The following is a 13,308-nucleotide window of genomic DNA, read 5'->3' on the forward strand; positions in this document are numbered from 1 at the left end:
CATGAAACTAAGTTGCCATGGACAAATGTGCTGCATGTCAATCACAAGGGAATGCTTCCCTACAATACTGTCTTTTGTTTCCCTTCGAACATTGAAAGTCCCCTAACAATGCTAAAAAAATACTCAAGCCTCATGGATCCTTTAGTGAAGTATACCAGCCAATCAAATATGGATATTTTGAGATTTAAATCCGCATCAAACTAGAATAACAAAACACATGTAAATTCATTTTTAAAGTGACTGCATCACTTCCTTGTATGCAAAATGCAAAAACAAAACAAAACAAAACACTGTGATACCAGTAAATGGAATGAAGTCATATCTACACTGAAATGAGGAGCACTGCTGTTAACGTTTGGGGTAGAGGAGGTTTGCATACACTAAGCTGGAAAACTGTGACATGTTTAGTGTTGATGCTGAAATGTCATTGTTCAAAACGTCTGTAGAAACATTGGATGCAGAAATGAGACATAAACTGAAAAGAAAAAAGAAAAAAAAAATCAACACTGACCTAATACTGACATGGAAATAAGGACAATTTTACATCAGCTATGTACACCCGTCACATTTTTCTGTCCAAGGAAAGCCTCTTCCTTCTCCTCCGAGGATAAAAAAAAAAAAAAAAAAAAAAATGCAAAGAAACTGCAAAGAATGAGGAAAAGGGATAAGGCAGCAGAATACAGTCTAATGAGATTATCTCCCTTCTAAAAGATGAGTCAGTCTGCAGGTTGGTTACATTTTGTTAGAGTGACAGTGACTACATAGAGGATACAGATAATAAACACTAACAAGTCAAAATACTGCTTAGCCGGGATTTTTTTCTTTTTTGAAGGTCTTTGTCATTACTAAACTGAATTAGGCCTTTCATCTACAGCAAATGTACTAACATACAATATAATACATTCCTATTATCCTGCTCTTCCTATATCACAAGGCAGAGAGGACTTTATTTGATCTACATGAGGGAAATGGCCACCTATGCTTGCTATACATCCAGGCAAATTCCTCTCAGGTCAGTGCATGTTCCTATCTGTCACAGTGCCCGATGACATCTTTAAATACTGAGTGCTCTAACACTCCTTTTTTGTTTCCTACATATTGAGAAGCTGAAGTGCTTGAGGGCCAGCAAGCAAATCTTTTTAGCTGTTAAGAGTTTTGACTGCTGGCCACAAAGACTTAAGCGCTATTTGAGGCCATCGTCTGTAGCTTTCTTCATATTGCTACTTGCTCCACTTTTCCCTCATAACTTTCCTTTACTTTACATACTCATTGGTACATTCGCCTTCCTTCCCTCCCCACCCTCCCCACCACTCTTCTCAGTGAGTGGCCAGCTCGGGCTCTGTGGAGCGCGAGCTGTAGCCGTTGGCGGGCTGGGGCAGCGCGTTGTCATCCGTCTGGCGCTCCTTGGGCGCGGAAGAGGTCGCGCGTGGCGTCTGAGAGCGGGAGGAGCCTGTGAATAGTCGCAGGGCGCCTCTGCAAATTAGGGAAAACCAATAGAGCTGGGGAGCCATGAGCAGAGCAGCACCGAGGTTACAGTGCCAGGGCACCGACAGGGGAACCATGTGGAACGGAATGGACGCATACCTGGATCCAAATGGAGGAGACATAAAAGGATTGTAGGGTTGCAAACACAAGTTCTGGACCGTATTTCATCATGTGGCGGTGGCAAGTTACTGACCCAAGCTCAGCGAGACTTCAGAACATGAGAAAAACAGAGATGGAAAAGAAAGACATACCTTCCATAGACGTAGTAGAGGTAAGGGAAGAGGAGGACTCGACAGACGAAAAAAGTGATCAGCATAAGAGCCCCATTCACTTTGTGCAGGAGAGTGTGTTGCTGTTTGTACTGAGAGCGGGAAAAAAAAAACAGAGGGAGAGGTCGAGAGAGACAAAGAGAGAGAGATAGAGAGAGAGAGGAGAAAGAAAAGCAAGCAGTACAGTTGGGTGAAAGCTGACGGGGTTAATCTTTGTTTGCCATCGTTATATGGTTAATACTGTTATATTTGTTATTACTATCTGCATGAACTGAACAAGTGGCGATGGAGAGCCATGCAGCTGGTTGGGACACTGCTTGGTTTCTACAGGCGGCGGTAGGACAGCGTGTATGTGTGTGTGTGTGTGTGTGTGCCTCATTTGCTTACAGCGGTTGACTGAACTTTTATCTGAATAATCAACCTGCTTCAGTGAGATAACACTAACAAGGGGCTTAGAAGCATTTCCCTAAAAAGGTTTTCCTCTTACCCGTTCACTTGTCTCCTATCGTATAATTTGCATGGCATCCCATCACTGAAAACTCAGTCATTTCCTTGTTATTCATGTTTTTTTTTTTTTTTTTTAAACTCTATAGGTAAAAGAGGGCCACAGCTTTTAGCCCTCTGTTGTTTACCACATGCACTGTTGTCAGGGACAGGAGGGGCAGGGTGCTGAGTGATAGAGGGTGGAGGGACGAGCTGATATTGTATCTGCTGAACATCCAGTCTAAATACTAAGGGCTATATTCAGAGGCCAACAGCTGTGGGAGCCTCAGATGGGGGGACAAGCAGAGAGCAATGGAGGGAAAACTTTATACACACATTCACACAGACCTAAAACAAATACAGTGGAGGGGGGAGGGTGGTGCAGCTCCTACATTATGTTCTCAAGCAAACTGTGTTACCAATTAACGACTGATGTTTCTGTTCATGTTAAAACACAGTCGACGGGAGCCGATGGGCGTGAACAAGCCGCATGCCGGGGATGACCGGAAATGTATTCTCCGTGGAATGAAAAAAGTGGGGGTGTGGGTGGGGGGGAGAAGAAGTGGAGAGTGCAGAAGAACTTTAGTGTTACACGTGCACATGCAACAACGCACTCGAATCTTCTCTGAGGCTGAACAGAAGCTCTTACCTGGATGAGTATTTTTCCTAAGCAGACAGATGGAGTGCTGAGCTCAGCCATGAACATTATACCCTGGAAATAATCTCCCTTTCCTTGTCGCCAAAACTAGAGAGAGGAAGAGAGGAGTGATTATTTGTCTAGAAAACAATTACTGCACTGTAAATTATTATCTAGCTGGAGTCAACAAGTAAAGGATTTTGAAGACTAAACTCCTGCTTTCTGAGTCAGATAAACTTTTGGATGGCTTTGCACAGCTTAGTCTGATATGGAAATTATATCAGGCTTTCTGATCCACTTGCTGTTTTCATTCACATAGCTGTAATGCACTGCCACAGCAGGATAAATACCTATATAATTATTCTGGAAAAGTAATCCCAACTATACTTTTTAAGATTTGGTATGTGCTTACAAAACATTTACACAACAGGAAACACTCTGTATGAAGAGTTTAACTCTCAATCTAAGATAAAGTTCACTTCCTTGCTTTTAAAAAGAGGTTTTCAGGCAAGGTGAATTGCACAACTTAACATACCTTCATGCTGCACATTGAGATATAAAGATATTTATTTAGTTTGTCTCATTCTTAGAAAATAGAAAAAAACTAGTACAATTCCCTCATGACCACATTGTTCCTTTAAAACACAATGAAACATATAATAGACTATTATATAATGCAGCGTTTTTGCCCTAACCTGACTCCAATCTCAGCCCAACAGAAAGAGCAATGTGTGACAGTTACCACAGAAACAGGGAAGCAGACGGTGACCATGACAACGTGGTGCAGCACCATGAGGAACTCGCGGCGCAAGTAGCTGGTCAGTGCCGTGCTCATTTGCTGGGGCGCTGCCGATGCCTCCTCGTGCCCTTTGACCCGTAGCTTGTACCAGTAGCACATGAACATTGCGTAGATGTCGTATACGAAGTAGGGAACGGCAAACATGATGTAAGAGCTGGTCAGCCAGTGCCTGTGTGGAGAGGAGGAGAAGCCGGCTATTAAATACAAAAAGGATAGATTTCAGGTAAACCGTACAAGTGATGACTTCAAACAAACTTTTCTGCTACCATGTTTGCCTGTTGAGAAAACACAATACGATAGATCTATGATAACCAGCGCTGTGACCACCCTCACTAAAGAAAAGAACAGCGTTTTTCCCCTGTGATACGGAAACAGTTCAATAGAAACCATCTCACCTAAGTTTAAAGCCATCTAAAAAAGTGAGTAAATACTTTAAATGTGAATAAAGAGAAAAACCTTCAGGAACAGCTGAACTAAAAAACTGTTTATACACTCTTGCACAGCACCGGATATTTGTGGCTACATGTCAAGACACTGAAGGAAAGTTTAATTTATGGTTTACATTTGATTAGTTGAGGTAAAAAAATCCAGTATACTGTGTTAAGATGTCTGTCCCATTTAAAGACAGTATTGGCTAATCACATGAGATGGAAAATATTCAGATGATTATTTCTTGACTCACTGGTCCTCGAGGATGTCATTGCAGGAAGAAGCAATAATGTAGCCAGCTGAAGAAGCCATGACTGCCTGAACTGACGACACCAACCTGGGAACAGAGAGTGGAAAGTAAACAAAGGCTGACGCAGTCTCATAAGCAAATGTGATGAAAGGCTTTCGACTGTCTAGATAAGGCATGCTAAGACGGTAACGCCATTCGAATTTTTTTGAGGAAACATGCAGAATATCCTTGTATCAACCGCGCAGAAACCGAAAAACCAAGTTTTAGAAGGTCTCACCTGGCAGATACGATGACTGCATCTCCTTCGCTCCACCTCAGTGCTGGGATGGACTTCAGGCATTGTTTGGACAGAAGGAAAAGGCCTGGAAAGAACACAGACCCAGCAGCTAGGATGGTCAGCATGGTCCCTGGCAATGTGTCTGAGAGGCAAAAAGTTCAGCGGGCAATCTGGTCCTTGAGATTTGTCGCTCTTTCTCCTCTCTGATAAAAAAAAAACCACACACACACACAAAAATCAAACAGTGAATACACAGTTCATATTGATCTCACCATGTATAGGTACTTGTCTGCACGTACTACAGATAACACAACATCAAAGTCCAACATATGTGGCGATGTACTATTCTAACTCATTTAAAGGCTTCCTTGATTACAGTAAAGATAAAGTAGGATAGAGAGAGGGAGTATCAAACAGTCCACACACAATGTGGTAAAAAAAGGTTAAAGAGGACAGTGCATGGAATCAAAGGCAGGGAGACTACATAATTGCTGAGTACAGGGGCAGAATATCAGATAGGAGGCCCCTTTGTGCAGCATGCTGTAAGCCTTGTAAGCCTTATTCACGTTCCCATTTATTCCTGGGGGCAACCATGTGGTAGCTCCATGCGGTTTTGCAGTTTGCTTACACTAGACTAGCTGACTCATTAAAAAGTTGAAGTCCATTAGCGAAAAATACGCATTGCGCTATTTTTAAAATCCTGATGATATCGATATAAGAGAGGGCTAGTTGGCGCTCATAGCTCCTGGCGACAACGTTAGTCTGATGTTACCTGTCGGAGAAACCAGTTACTGGTAAAGCTTTGGCAGGCACCAAATAAGCATAATTGAGAATGACTGCAGGTTAACATACAGACTATGGTGACTATAACTATTAACCATTAATGTTAACATTGGTTTAAGATTGTGCAAAATCCGGAATGTCAAATTCAGCTAACTTAGCTGCTCTCTATCTAATACACCAGCTAACGTAACTAGTTGAGTCAACAGTAACACTAAGGTTGCTCACAGGTAACGTACATGAACGGTCTTTGCTGTTTTTGGTTGTCAGCTTGTTAGCAGGGGAAAAAAACACGGCCAGCATTTAAGTGTGCAGGTTTAGCGAAGAGAGACAATACTGCTAACATTAAATATAACCCCTCGCCTTATGACCAGCTGTCTGCGCCGTTAACAATGACGCTAGAGACGTTAGCTTCTCACTGAAAGTCAGTAACCGCCGGGATTAGCATTAGTTAGCAACCGTTTCGTCTTGGCCACATTTAAATATCGATAGCTAGCATGATGATAACACCCAATAAACGACAGCTCATCAATGAACGTGCCATTGTCCGTCTTTTGCCAATCATTCGTGGCAACGTTACGATGACGTTCGCCTGTTTTGGTAGCTTGTTATTTGTTTGTAGCACAGTTAGCGGCTAAACCGACACCCGTGGCTAACCAGGCTAACTGATTGGAGTTTACACAATGTTTAGAACAAATGAAAAAAACATCTGAAAGCAACATTTACACAGAGGCTCTGCAGAGTCCAGTCAGCGGCCAGTTGAAGCTCGTGTCCTGCAGAAAGCGTAGAGAGATGTCCCGGGGGTCTCCGCCTCGATGATCCGCATGTTTATGTGGCCACTTCAATGTCTGGAGGGTAGCAGCAGCGAGCTAACGCTAGCTTGCAGCAACTTAGATCAAAATCTATGTGAGGGCAGCTCAATAAGAGCATTGGTGACTAGCTTGCGATGTAGCCAGCTTAAAGCAGCTATCTAATTAAAAGGCGGTAAACCGACGACAAGACAATGACTGATCCAAGAGTGAAGGTAGCGTTAGCACGACCCAGCCGCTATGTCATCGCATCTGTCTCGCTACAGCAGAGATGCTTCAGCCTCGCAGATGCAACGTTGACTCAACACTGTGCTCTGCTGCGCCAGCCACTTCCTACAGGTCCAGGCAGCAGCTCGTGTCATGACGAGAAATTTGCACCAGTCACCGCACTGCATTTTGTAAATTGGGTTTTTTGTTGTTCTCCATGCAGGGAAACGTTGAATGGATTCCTCACAAGGAGGCCATCTATTCCAGCTGCATTCATAGTTTGCAATATTCACTCTGTCCACTTAAGAATGCGTACATGTACATGCAAGCAAAGGGACCTTGCATTTATGTGTTTAATTAGAAAATAACTGCTATTTTAAGAATTAAACAGCCACATAGTTGCCTAATCATTCATGTAGTCGTGCCTGTTAAGACTTACAGAAGTGGTTATCTTTGACAGGTTACTCATTTGACCTTTGAATAGAGCAGTATTTGCAGATAAACTGATAAATGATCAGCCCTTAGCTGCACATTTTCAGCTATGCTTGTGGGATCATGGTCCTGATATTTTGCTGTCTTGCAAACCTTGACATGATTGGAGGCTTGCAGATTACAGACCAATCAATGCAACACTGTTCAGGCTTTACAGTGATTACCCAGTGTTGTCCTCAAAGCTGAGGACATGACAGAACTGCTTGCACTTGCTGTTTTCACAATCAGAATCATCTTTATTGGTCAAGTATGTTTACGCATACAAGGAATTTGCCTCTGGTTTAGTGGCTCTCAATGTACACACTAAAAAAATGGTGCTGAATAGCACTAAAATTGCTCTTCGGCCATCGATATGGGGTTGGTATTAATTGAGACATGGATAAAATTAATAAGATTGGGTTTTAATCGAAAAATGGGTAAAATGAGTAAGGGGGGGGGGGGGGGTGTTACTCAAAAAATGGGTAAAATGAAAAGGGCGTCTGATTTTTGCGAAAACTTGATAAAATGAACATGGGGTGGGGGTTAATCGAAAAATGGGTAAAATTAGTCAGTTTGGGTCTTAGTTAAAAAATGGCTAAAATGAGTAAGGGGGGGGTGTTACTTGCAAAATGGGTAAAATGAAAAGGGCGTCCGATTTTCCGGAAAACTTCATAAAATGAATATGGGGTGGGTGTTAATCGATAAATGGGTAAAATTAATAAGATTGGGTGTTACTCGAAAAATGGCTGAAATGAAAAGGGTGTCTGATTTTCCCTTGCATTTTTCATCAACTCATATTGTTTAACCTTGGAACATGTAACCATCTTTGCTCATTATTTTTGACATGGGATCAGAGTAGGGAGTAGCCTCATCTTGGACATACTACAGTTCTTTTTTAATGAGTTGGTAGCTTTGATGACATCCAGCACTGCACCCCACTCAAATTCTAATATGTTTACCACACTCCTCGCCTATAAAGAGTATGTACACTTTGTAACTGACATCAGTCTGCAGTTACACTCTGTTGTGACTGTATGCTGATCCCTTGTAAGGTTCTTCATTAAAGGACAAAAAGACAACTTGGTCATTGTCAGCTTTTTCTACCACAATCTGTTGTCAGAAGTGGGATCGCTCGACTGAGGGTGTCTGTACCCGGAGTCAAAGGCAACTATAGATCCTGAAGCCAAATCCTCAGCCTCAACCTCCCCACAAAGACGGGTGAGATGGAGGGCCCAAGACCCGAGGCTGGATCACTCAGTGCTGCGATCAACAATCCTAACTGGTGAGAATCTGAAAATTGACTTAGAAAAAAAAAAAAAAAAAAAAAAGGGTACTAAAAAGATTGAAAATATTAATGGTGAAATAAGAAAGAGATTTTGATCCACTGATCGGGAAAGAGTCCCGACAGTTTTTTTTAACCAAGGTTTAGTAGAAACCTGGAGGTGCACTGATGAGTCCACCTTAAAGAGATTTCACTGTAATCATTATAGTGTGTGGAAGAATTATTACTAGGTAATAAGTTCTGATCACTTTGTTTAAAAAAAAAAAAATGTGAGAATTTGACAGTAATAAGACACCACACTGAAATTGGTCACATTATTTTGGGTATACTAACATTGCTAGTTAACTGATATTCTTAACGGGTGTACTTTGGAGATTAGTTGAAGACATAATTTAAATCTCTTACTAAATTTTTTTCTTTTAATCTGCCAAAATGGGTAGTGTTAACAGAAAAAATCAAACAAAGGTTAAATATGATAATGTGGACCTGTCCGGTCCAAAAATAAATTTTATGAGAGTAAACTATGGTGATTCATCTGTGAAACAAATAAAAATCTGGATTACTGAATGAGGCTTCCCGAGTACAGCAAGATTCAGCATCAGACGGCTAAATCAACTGAGAGAAAGACTGCAGGAGAAGGAAAAAGAGACTGAGGATAAAAAAGGCAAGAGTAAGTTCATAGCAGATTGGAAAGCTTTTAGTTTATGGATGAAAAGAGCACAAAACAGGGACAGGAGAACACAGGCAAGGATTCTGAACTCGACTGGGTGCCGCCCAGGAGACGCATCAACCTGCCACAACAACAAGATGAACTAGCAGCCCAAGCTCGTCAGACGCCTGATCCACGGCCAAGAGCACCACCGCCATATAACTCTGACTTTCCCCCATCTCCAGTTCCCCTCATCTACCCTGATACATCTGGCTTATGACAACTTTTGATGAGGACACAGCAACAAAGAATCAACAGGACAAAGCTGCCTCTCCCTCTCATACCAGGTCTGGTCTGGTATTCAAAGGATCTCAAAATCCATTCATCATCCCCCCATCTCCAGTGAGACCTGGCAGAGGGAAACATGCACCGGATCCTGAATCTCCCCATGATGGAGGTAGCAGGTGCAGATGGACATGCAATGTTAATTCACAGACCATGGAGTATGGAGGATGTTAAACAGGCCATGACTCACCTTTCATCACTATCAGATGGAGGTGGCGCGAAATTTGCCGCTGAACTGATTGTGTTTTGCAGAGAGTTCCGCCCAGCAACCTCTGAACTGAGACGGCTCCTGATGGTAAAGATGGGAAATAATTGGGCCAAGATCTCAGCGGGATATCCAGAGAATGATGTGAGACTGGCTGACCCCGACTGGGCTCATAACGACAACGTAGTCTATAGAGTACACATCACAGATTTCTGTGAACGCATCGAAGCAGCATTCCCTGTGAGATTGGACATGAGCAAAATATCATCATGTAAACAAGAAGATGATGAGAGCATTCACAACTACCTGACTGGTCTGACAGAAGTTCACAACACACACAGCGGCCTGACACCTCCAGCTGACCTAAATAATAATGCTGTTACAGCATGGGAAGCACATTTGAGAAAAAGCTTCCTGAATGGACTGAAACCTGATATTTCCAATATGGTGAAACGTATATGCATCACCTGGGACTCAGGCAAATTAAGCCTCATTGAAGCACATGCTGTGCACGCTGTGAAAATCCTCAAAGAAAGCCAGAAGAGGAAAGGAGAAAAGAAAGAGAAAGAGATGCACATGGCTGCATTGACTATGTTCCAAGGACATGCCAGAGGGTGCGGACGTGGCCGTGGCAGAGGTGGACCTAGAGGGGGCCGTGGAGGACAACGCATGACTGATCCAGATGCTTGTTTTCACTGTGGCGAGAGAGGACACTGGGCCAAAGACTGCCCAAAGAAAAATCCAACTTACAAGCACAAGGCCGATTGGGGCGGCAGCTCAGGAGGGGGAGGAATCAGCACCTTTGACCACACCGACGCACGATGAGAGACAACCTACACATCAGGAGGGTGATTGCACCACACACACACACACATACACACACGTATGCACACACTGATTGATGATGCTATAGCTCAGTTAGAGAAGAAGCAGGAAACAGCAAACACACAGCCTGTAGGCACATATGCTAAATACTCAACTGATGCTTATGCAGGCATGCCGACACACACACTCCTTGTACATGGTAAGCATGTAACATTTCTTGTTGATTCTGAAGCAACACACTCTGTTATTAGAGCTGACACTTTTTCAACACTTCCAGAGATGAGCGGAAGATGCGTGAAGTCTGTAGGGGCATCAGGTGACACAATTCTGGAAAAATACACAACTCCATTATCATGCACTGATGATGTTACTTGCTCTTCAAACGACTATGACTCTTCGATTACCTGATCCAAGCCGACCTTTCACCCAGACTGTTGACAAAAAGGGAGGATGCATGATTTCAGTGCTGCTCCAAGACCATGGAGACAGACAGAGACCTGTAGCTTACTTCTCAACTAAACTTGACCCTGTAGCTGCAGGACTTCCTACATGTCTGAGAGCTGTTGCGGCTGCAGAAAAAGCTGTAATGGCTTCCAGAGACATAGTGGGGTATTCTGACCTAACTTTGCTCGTTCCACATGCTGTTTCACTGATTTTGCTCGAACAGAAAACATCTCATCTTTTTGCAGCAAGATGGCTCCATTACAACACTGTGTTGTTTGAAATGCCTAACATCACTGTGAAAAGATGTAATGTTCTTAATCTTGTGACTCTTCTCCCCACAGAAGGTGATAGAGAAAAACACAACTGTATTGCCACAATAACTGAAATTTGTTCCCCCAGACCAGATTTGTAAGAAACACCTTTGCAAAATCCAGATGTTGAACTGTTCGTGGATGGATCAGCATCACGCAATCCTGACACAGGAAGAAATCAAGTTGGTTACTCTGTGGTAACTGCATATGACACACTCAACCATTTCCTGCTTCACTGTCTGCATAGGCAGCAGAGTTAATAGCTCTCATTGAAGCATGTAAACTGACAAAGGACAAATGAGTGAATATCTATACAGACAGCAGATATGCTTTTGGCATTGTGCATGATTTTGGCACAATTTGGAAACACAGAAACTTTTTGACATCATCTGGCAAACCTATTGCACACCACACTCTTGTGTCACAATTGCTGGATGCTACTGGATTCTACTCCCAAAACAGGTTTCTGTGTGTAAATGTGAAGCTCACATTTCTAACACTGACCCAGTTTCACAGGGCAACGCCAGAGCAGACGCAGCTGCGAAGGCCACGGCACGGCAAGAATTTACAATGTGTGAATTTTTTCTGCAGGATGACTCTGACACAGCCTGAGACTCAGACTGAGAAGACTCAGTGGAGAAACAGTGACTGTGTTTTCAAAGATGGGGTGTGGTACGGCCCCAATGACAAACCATGTTTGCCAAAGTATTTGTTTCCTTACTATGCAAAGTTGAGTCATGGGTTGGACCATGCCTCAAGAGGAGGGATGATGGATGCTATTTCACAACACTGGTTCACAAAAGGTTTTACTAAATATGCCCAAAAATGTTGTCAATCATGTGTTATCTGTGCCACAAACAACATTGGCAGAGGTATTCAAACACCACAAGCTGCACGCCCTCCACCAGTAAAACCATTTGATCACTTACAGATCGATTTCATTGAACTAACACTCAGTGAAGGAAAGAAATATTGTTTGGTAATTGTTGACATGTTTTCCAAGTGGATTGAAGTTTTTTCCTACAGCAAAACAAGTGAAAGAAGCAGTACCAACTCAAGCCACAGGACCTCTTCTGTCCTGCAGGCTGGTGACTGGATAGTGGTGAAAGACATGAGAAGAAAGCCTTGGCACTCTAAGCAGTGGACGGGCCCATTCCAGGTGCTGTTGACCACACAGACAACAGTAAAGGTCGCTGAAAGAGTCACCTGGATCCATGCCAGCCACTGCAAAAGAGTTCCACCTCCACCAGAGACGGATCACTGATCTCAGGTGACCAACACAAAGACATCCACTCATAGACCAGGAAGAAAAGTAGAAGTAAGAGTATTGGCATACTGTCCAACAAGAGCAGGCCAGGCTCCAACTAAGTGACATGCTTAGTGAATCTCAGTGTCACCATTGTGGGATCAACGATGGAACCCGAATGACGGCCATGGCATCAATTCAGACATCCTGGATGGTGTGGTTTGTGAGGTTCAATGTGTTTGTATTTTGTGGCTGTTGTTTAATCCTATGTATCAGAAGTTTGATTGTCCGCACGGTTGAAAAATCTGTCTCTCATCAAATGACTCGGCTAACTACTCCTGATTGGATTCCCCCATACCATAATGTTTTAAATCTTGACTGAGGTAACATTACAGATTTTTTTTATCACTCTATTATGTTTCCTTATTATGTTGCCATATGTAAGGATGATTGTTTATTACGGTTTAATCTTGTGTAATTTTTCCTTAATAAGTGATGAGGTATGATCAAAAGGAGGAAAATGTAATGGAAAAACCACACTTTGTATCCTCTGCATCACACAAACAGTTATTGCATTTTTCATCAACTTATATTGTTTAACCTTGGAACATGTAACCATCTTTGCTCATTATTTTTGACACGGGATCAGAGTACGGAGTAGCCTCATCTTTGACATGCTACAGTTCTTTTTTAATGAGTTGGTAGCTTTGATGACATCCAGCACTGCACCCCACTCAAATTCTAATATGTTTACCACACTCCTCGCCTATAAAGAGTATGTACACTTTGTAACTGACATCAGTCTGCAGTTACACTCTGTTGTGACTGTATGCTGATCCCTTGCAAGGTTCTTCATTAAAGGACAAAAAGACAATTTGGTCATTGTCAGCTTTGTGTTTTCAGATTTCCACCACAGGTGTTAATCGAAAAATGGCTGAAATGAGTGTGTGTGTGTGTGTGTGTGTGGGGGGGGGGGGGGGGGGGGCAGACTAACAAATTACCTGTGTAAACGGGGGTGTATTCAAAATACTCCTGTTGTTTTCATAACTTTGAACTCCCCAACCAAATGGAGACTGCTGGGTCTAACTGTATTCAATGTTTACTG

The 13,308-nt window shown here is 42.7% G+C and overlaps 2 protein-coding genes across 4 annotated transcripts; one reads left to right on the forward strand and one right to left on the reverse strand.

The window, feature by feature from the left end:
- Positions 1-16: 16 nt before the first annotated feature.
- On the reverse strand, positions 17-7,309 carry tlcd3bb (TLC domain containing 3Bb). Of its 2 annotated transcripts, none has more exons than XM_042396535.1 (7): positions 6,136-7,309; positions 4,630-4,832; positions 4,356-4,439; positions 3,617-3,842; positions 2,887-2,982; positions 1,737-1,846; positions 17-1,584 (listed from the first exon to the last, which is right to left on the reverse strand). In XM_042396535.1, exons 2-7 carry the CDS (start codon positions 4,752-4,754, stop codon positions 1,317-1,319), a joined length of 909 nt encoding a protein of 302 aa, XP_042252469.1. In that variant the 5' UTR covers positions 4,755-4,832; positions 6,136-7,309; the 3' UTR covers positions 17-1,316. The 2 variants fall into 2 exon arrangements, with proteins under 2 accessions (XP_042252469.1, XP_042252470.1); XM_042396536.1 differs by lacking the exon at positions 6,136-7,309 and adding an exon at positions 5,649-6,091.
- Positions 7,310-8,212: 903 nt separating this feature from the next.
- Positions 8,213-13,077, forward strand: LOC121886413. 2 transcript variants are annotated; one of them, XM_042396348.1, is made up of 2 exons: positions 8,213-11,629; positions 12,042-13,077. In XM_042396348.1, the coding sequence occupies exon 1, from the start codon at positions 9,252-9,254 to the stop codon at positions 10,200-10,202; it is 951 nt and encodes a 316-aa protein (XP_042252282.1). In that variant the 5' UTR covers positions 8,213-9,251; the 3' UTR covers positions 10,203-11,629; positions 12,042-13,077. The 2 variants fall into 2 exon arrangements, with proteins under 2 accessions (XP_042252282.1, XP_042252281.1); XM_042396347.1 differs by having other exon boundaries at positions 8,213-11,154; positions 11,549-13,077.
- Positions 13,078-13,308: the final 231 nt, after the last annotated feature.

Source organism: Thunnus maccoyii, chromosome 20 (assembly GCF_910596095.1).
Source record: "Thunnus maccoyii chromosome 20, fThuMac1.1, whole genome shotgun sequence".
NCBI lineage: Eukaryota > Metazoa > Chordata > Actinopteri > Scombriformes > Scombridae > Thunnus > Thunnus maccoyii.

Excerpts from the sequence above, each read along its gene's own strand:
- LOC121886413 (XM_042396348.1), top strand. The coding sequence starts at position 9,252 with ATGCACCGGATCCTGAATCTCCCCATGATGGAGGTAGCAGGTGCAGAT.
- tlcd3bb (XM_042396535.1), bottom strand. The coding sequence starts at position 4,754 with ATGCTGACCATCCTAGCTGCTGGGTCTGTGTTCTTTCCAGGCCTTTTC. Across the intron at positions 2,983-3,616 it reads TCTGCTTCCCTGTTTCTGTG|TTTTGGCGACAAGGAAAGGG; the intron begins GTAACTGTCACA and ends TCCTCTCTCTAG. Across the intron at positions 1,847-2,886 it reads TAGGAAAAATACTCATCCAG|TACAAACAGCAACACACTCT; the intron begins GTAAGAGCTTCT and ends TCCCGCTCTCAG.